The 6,810-nt window shown below is 39.5% G+C and overlaps 2 protein-coding genes across 2 annotated transcripts; both read right to left on the reverse strand.

The window, feature by feature from the left end:
• Positions 1 to 599: 599 nt before the first annotated feature.
• On the reverse strand, positions 600 to 1,670 carry TEOVI_000593200 (uncharacterized protein; the record flags this gene model as incomplete). The annotated part of the gene is made up of 1 exon (XM_067223803.1): positions 600 to 1,670. One exon carries the CDS (start codon positions 1,668 to 1,670, stop codon positions 600 to 602), a length of 1,071 nt encoding a protein of 356 aa, XP_067079904.1.
• A 1,823-nt stretch (positions 1,671 to 3,493) lies between these two features.
• Positions 3,494 to 4,936, reverse strand: TEOVI_000593300 (uncharacterized protein; the record flags this gene model as incomplete). Its single annotated transcript, XM_067223804.1, has 1 exon — positions 3,494 to 4,936. The coding sequence occupies one exon, from the start codon at positions 4,934 to 4,936 to the stop codon at positions 3,494 to 3,496; it is 1,443 nt and encodes a 480-aa protein (XP_067079905.1).
• Between the last annotated feature and the right edge of the window lie 1,874 nt (positions 4,937 to 6,810).

A 6,810-nucleotide genomic window follows, 5' to 3' on the forward strand; every position in this document is an offset into this window, starting at 1 on the left:
GTAAATACAATTGCAACCCTTACTATTAATATAAATAATATAAACTTAAATAAACTAAAACTATAAAATTTCAGAATGTTATTAATTTTTATATTTTATCACCATGCTACTTTACATCTATAGGAAATAACAATAACAAATATCATATTTTATAGTTTTTCAAGATTTTCACATTTTTAAAAGGTTTTAAAAATATATTAAAAATATATTATTTTCTCTTGAAATAGAAAATTTCATTTTTTTTCATAAAGCTGGCGGCAAATTCCTAAAAGTTTTACAGCAGCAAAAGTGCGAGCAGAAGAGAGGTCTTGTTAACAAAAAAAGAATTTTGTCCTGTGGTGTTCGTGTTTTTTGTTGTTACTTCCACTTTTACTCTATCTCTAAGTTTACATTTTCCGTCTTTGAACACACACCCATCTTCATCTTTGCAGTCTTCCCGTGGTTAATCCTTCCATTTTTTTTTGGAATTCACTGTTATTGGTTGTTGTTTTTGCTTTTCTTGTGTTTACTTGACTTTAGACTCTAACAGCATCATCACCACTGCTGTTAAGTCTGAAAAACTGTTGATATCACCAGTTTTGTTTGTTCTTTAATAGCTTTTAGGACTTTTTGATTTCTTTTACCTTGTCCCAGAATTTGTTTTTCATTTCGGATTCTGTCCCATAGGTTGCTTTTATTACATCCACGACGGCATCAGAAGCTGTCCCTATCGCTTTTTCACTGTCTAATCCTAGGTATTGAAGCCCAATAGCAGCTTTAAAATCTTCGTCAACTGAGTAATTGGATATGTCAACAGGGTCGAAGTTGTTGCTAATAGTAGCGGTTGCTTGAAGTGCGGCGTTCGTTGCCGCTAGTGCCTGGCTGACATAGTGGTCGAAGTTTCCTGAGTTAAATGGCCCTGTGCTCTCTGTTCCGTAGTTTTTGTTTGCTTTTGAATATGTTGCTGCTGTTGTTGTTATTAGCTCGCCGCCGACAACGCAGATGTGTGTGTTGGTGGCTTGGCCATTTGAGACAGCGTTATTTGTGCAGACGCTGCTGCCGCTGCCCTTGCCTATTACCGGTTTTCGGGGCGAAGTGCCTTGTCCCGCTAGCGTTGTCAGCGTATATATTTTGATGTTGTCGAAACCTTCTGGTGTTGCCCATTCGGCCGCTTTTTCTGCTGCTTTGTTGTACTTTCCGTGGTCGGCTGCCGCATACGTGTTTTCGCCCTGTTGAACGTAAATGTTTGCCTTGCCTTCGTCGGCGGCCGTAGGGTCGCTGTTGCCTGTTGAGAAGTCTTGTATTTTGAGGCCCGCTGCGTCCTTGATCCCGAATTGGTGGCCTGTTATGTTCGCCAGTTTTGTTGCCGCATACGCCAGCCGCTCCAAGCTTTCTATTTTGTTTGCTGAGGTTGCCCCGATGTGCTTTGCCAGCACGAGTGCAACCGGCATAGCCGCTTTTCCTAGGTCTCCTGCCTTTGGTGCTGCTGCTGCGGCCAGCGCGGCGCCTAGTTTCTGCTGAATCGCTTTGGCTGGTGGTGCGTGCCCTTGTGTTTTGCCTATCAACGTGTCGACTATGCTGGACAGGGTTAGTGCGGATAGTGATGGCTTCGACATTGTTGCCGTTGGCTTCTCCTTCTGGCCCTTTGCGACCAGCGCGATTGAAAGAGACACAAGGATTGCCTTGAGCATCTGAAGTTTCACGGGGTTTGTAGCGACACTGTATTGCTTAGGTGTGCTTCCACTTTGCTATAGTTTTGTGTTTTTTTAGAAAGTTTGAAGTAAGTACTACTGTTTAGTGCAATTGGAGTTGTGCCGCAGTTATGCTTGTTGCTTATGTCGTTCCATTGTTGTTAGCGCTGTGTAAGTTGGTGCGTCAACGACTTACAAACGCTGTCGGAGTTTTTCATGTTGTGGTGACTGTCTTGGGGTGTACTGCGAAGTTGGAGCACTTTGTCGGCAAAGGAATGGTACCTGCTCCCTATTATTGCTTGGCTTGACAGCGCCACTACGGATCCCCCCTACTAATCTGTAAAATTACCGTCCATTCCACAGACAATCCACACCTCGGTTTTTATTAACAATTAATGAACTTTCTGTATCTAAACATCTATGATTTACCATAGAAAGACGTTATTTCCTATGCCAATTTGCATAAATCTTTTTGAATCGAAGTGACCAGGTGACGGTGTTGTTGCTCATGTACACGCCTGGCCTTTGTTCTCTGATTTAAAAACCTTGTGTTTGTTTGTTCTGAAGGTGTTTAATACTTGTAAATTTGGAGTACATAAAAGTTCCTTATAATCAACCTTTGTTTTATTAACACGTTTCGCTAGTTGCGCATCCACGCCCACTTTTATATGGAGTACTTGCTCCTTTAAAGACCTTAATTCCTGTCCATTGTACGAATACATAATTAGCGGGGTATGACCATTAATTCAGCTCACTTCATAGAGTTCCTCCATAGCTTGATATTTGCGCCACTTTAAGCATTTCTAAGTATTTATTATTTTTCACTGTCCACAGTAATCTATTAGTAGTTGTAGTTTTTAAATCTTCTTCTATAATATTATATTGTTTTAGATAAATAGTAGTCATTATTTATATATCTGATAATAAGACTTCAGCATTACATTACACATACACAAAACCTCCATTCCGTACCTGCTTTTCCCTATCTTACTTTTTTTTTGTTGAATCTGGACATTAGGATCCATCATCAAATCAAAAAACTACAGTATCCACTATCATCTCTCCAGCATATTCTATCCATTTTTGGTTTAAATACGGAAATCATCAGCTTCTCCCGATGCATCATTTTCCTCTGTGTTGTATTATAGAATATTCTTCCCTTTCCTTCCGTCTTTTCTTTCCTTCATTTTCATATTTTGATGCTGCTACCTGTGAATAATGTAGCATTTACACTTGTCCTATGCACTGAACTCTGTCTCTACTTCATTACCCTCCAACACTTCCTTCTGTATATTGATGGATATCGTCGTGCTTATGTTTGAAACTGCGTATACCCCATATTACATATCCATCTCTCTTTTTCTATGTTTCCATTGATGACAATTCCTGTACTCCTTCACGCAATAACTTACTTTCAAAGCACCATGAAAACGAGTCAAGTGCAGTTTTACATGGATATTGGATCTTCCCCCTAACTGTCCTTCTCATGTTAGTATATACACCCTCAAAACACTCTCCTATTACTTCCATTATTATTATCCTTACTATTATAACCCCAAGTAGTATCCATAAAATAAAGAAAATATGCAAAATAAAGCAAATAAGAATAACACTCATTTTCTGTACCCTGTATCCCTACTAATTTATATACTTAGACCACTATCATACATATTTTACTAAAATTCATATTTTTCAAATTTTCAATATTTACACATTTGCATCAAAAAGTGTTAACATACATCTAATTTTAGGAAATATAGTGATTTTTTTAAATTTCATAAAATTGAGCAAAAATACTAAAAGTTTTATAGGATCAAAACTGCTTAGAATGCAGCCAAAACTAACGCAGCAAACACCTGAGGAACAGAAACTCTCAATTTTCCAGAAAATGTTTTTTCATCTTTCTTTTCAGTTTCAGCCTTTGGAAAGCATCTTTCGCCCCCCGGTTTTTTATCATCAAAATCACAACCTTTTTCCTTTTTACAATCTTCGCTTGTTTTGTGCTTTTTGCATTCGTCTGGTGATTTGGGTGGATCTGACGCTTTTTCTGTTTTGGTGGGACATGATGGACTCGCTTGGTTTTTCTTCTTTTCTTCTTGGTCTCTGACGAAGTTGCTGACAGCGTAGTAAAGTTGAGCTTTTTTTAGGGCGTCGTTGTCTGTCATTGCCGTCAGTGTTTCTTTTTCACTGCCAGTTGCCACCTTCGGTGGTTTCAGGTCTTTTTCGAATTGGGCTAGTTGTTCTTTGATTATTTTACCGTCTTCCCCAAAGTTGGCTGATATAAACTTGTCCACAGCGTCTTTGTTCTTACTATAGTCTGCTTTGTCGCCGTTCGTAAACCTCGCTATGGCGTCTTTTGCTTCTGTGCTATCAAGGCTGTCTTTTGTTGTGGTTGTGGTTGACTCTCTTATTTTCGCCAGTGCTGCTTCCATCGCCGCTAGCTGTGTGGCTATGGAGTTTATGGCCTTTTTGCTGGGAACGATGTTGTCGGTCTCGATCGCCGCGTATTCTTCGTTGGCTTCAGGCGTTTTTTTTTTCAGCGTAACTTCCTGTTGTCCTAGGACCTTTCCCCCCCTGTAACCTACTGCTGTGTAGGTTGTGCCGCACGTTACTCCAGGGCCCTCCGTTGGGCCGGGTGCGCCTAAGCCGCAGACGATGTGACTGCCTTGCCCGCCGCTTGTCTTTGCCAGCGCTTTTAGTGCGAATACCTTTATCTCTTTGCGTGTTCTTGTCTCTCCGTCGGCTTCGTCCGTCTGTTTCGTTTTTGTTTCACTTGTCATGCAAATGCCGTTGTCGTTTGGCGTTATTGTCGGGGTTGCTGTGTTTGAGTCGACTGCTGTGCCTGCGTCTGCTCTTGTGGCAGCCACGCTTCCTACTTCTGCTGTTATAACCTCGTCAATTATGCCGTTAATGCCGCTTAGCTCTTGAGTCGCCTTGAAGCCGTTCCGAATGGCATCCCAGTTATCCAGAGTTTTTTCTAGTGTTGTTATAGCGTTGCTTGTTTCCAAAGCCGCTGTTACCTCTCCGGCAAGCTTTACCCCAGCAGCGCCTGAAGCAGCAATGATCGCCGCTTGTCGACTGCTTTTGATAGACAGAAGTGAAGATTCCACTGCACGTTTTAGCTTGTCCGCCGCTGTGTCAGCTATGTAGTTCAAATAGTGCCGGGTATCGCATGGTGTGCTGACTTTCTTACCGTAGGTGTGTAGGTTAGTTGCCGCTGCGCCAGCGGTCGAACATGCGAATATTACTGCTAAAGTGCGGTACATGACTGTCTGTCCGTGATTCTTTGAAATTCCTTGGACTAGTGCTGATTTTGTGATTAGACAAGTGGAGGCAGTGCTGACTATGTATTATTTGTTTTGCTTCTTGTGCTGCCAGACTCATTTTCCAACCGCTTGCTATTGCTCCAGGTAGAAGCGGCGACAGCCTTGCCTCTAGCGTCGCCGTTGATCTGTTTTTTATACTTTTTTGTTGACATGTGACTCAACTGTATAGACAGCTGAGCGCAGCTGCTTCCATTGCATTAAATAGTTTTCCACTTGTCGCCAGAAGGTCTCATTTGTTTGTTGGTATGTTTCACTGAGGATAAGGATCTCTGCTAATTATTTTAAAGACACTCAGTGCTTTGCGACATTTCTCTATCCACTCTCGTCCTACATTGGGCTCTTTCCGCTGAGCTATCGGCGTGTTCTGGAACAAAGGGCAGAATTGTTTGAGTTTTTGTTTCCTTACTGTTGATGAAAATAAACATTCCCCTTTGTCAGCGAATTAGTACCTTTAAATCCTACCTATATCGTTAAATATCTACATCTGTTGTGTTTCCTTCTCTACATTCCTATAGCATTCCCTGTTCATCTTGAAAACAACGAATATGATGGTATATCTAAAACAATTAAAATTTGTGAAATTCACTGGTTTCTGTCGTTTGGTAATTTCGCTTCTTGTATTTGACTCTGTGTAACAAGTTAACACTGCTGTTTATGCCGCATTCGATTGATTTTAGTCTTCTACTTGTGATGAACTGGCTTCTCTTTGTGGATATTGCGCTATGGAATGGGCAAATTTTGGGCTAAAAGTTCTCTTTTCACTGCTTGCTTTTTTAATCAGCCCTGACAGCTGCTGAATAGAAACTCTTATGTTAATTGACCGCTCCTTGAAAGTCCTTATAATGCCGTCTGTACACTAATGCGGAATTGGAGGACTATCACTAAAAACTTTCTGTACTTGATAAAGATTATCCTTAGGTTTATAAGCGCAGTTTCTTATCTTTAAATTGCTTCTTTTTCCTTAACATTAGTCGGAAGTTTCTGTTGCTATTTCTTCGTATGGTGATGTAAGCCCATATGTCCCCGAAGGTCCGCTGTCTGACTTAATGGTCCGACGCTCCTTTTTGTTAATGATGGTCCGCTGATCATTTCGGAGATTAAAAGGGAGCTTATAATCCTTTTCTTCCTCTGATTTTTTATAGGAAGCTACCCAGTCGTTTATTCTCGTTCTCTCCTAGTTATTTCAACTCTTGAGAACTCTTATCACTGTTTTTAAATGCTTCTACATGGGTTTTCTATTTATATCAGTACTGCTCTTATTATAATATTCGTATATACACACATAGTTCTCTCCAATAAATATAATAATTATTATTTTACTTACCACTCTCCTTTTATTATTATTATTATCATTATTATTATTATTATCCTGCTATAAAATTAACTAATATCTACAAAATAAACAAAATGAACTTTATTAAAATAGAGTTCATTTTATATCCTATCATCCTAATATTTTACATTAATATCGCACTATCATGCACATTTTACAAATTTTCAAAAAAAATTAACTAATTCGTAAATATTTAACAAAAAGTGTTAATATATATCAAATCCTCTCTAAATAGCACATTTTCATAAATTTCAAAACATTGATCAACAGCCTTTAAAGAGTATATTGCTACAAAACTCACAAAAGTAGCAGCTATTAGAGCAAAAATTTTAGAAATAACTAGAAGGGAGGCACTTTTCTGTATCTTTTTCCTCTTCACCCTTTTTCACACTTCCGAATGCGCAATTTTGTTTGTTTCCTGTTTTTTCCTTTTCACAATAATTTTTGGTTCCGTGTCTTGCACATCCAGTTGCTCCTGTTC

Source organism: Trypanosoma equiperdum (assembly GCF_001457755.1).
Source record: "Trypanosoma equiperdum strain OVI genome assembly, contig: ctg_1972, whole genome shotgun sequence".
Classification (NCBI taxonomy): Eukaryota; Euglenozoa; class Kinetoplastea; order Trypanosomatida; family Trypanosomatidae; genus Trypanosoma; species Trypanosoma equiperdum.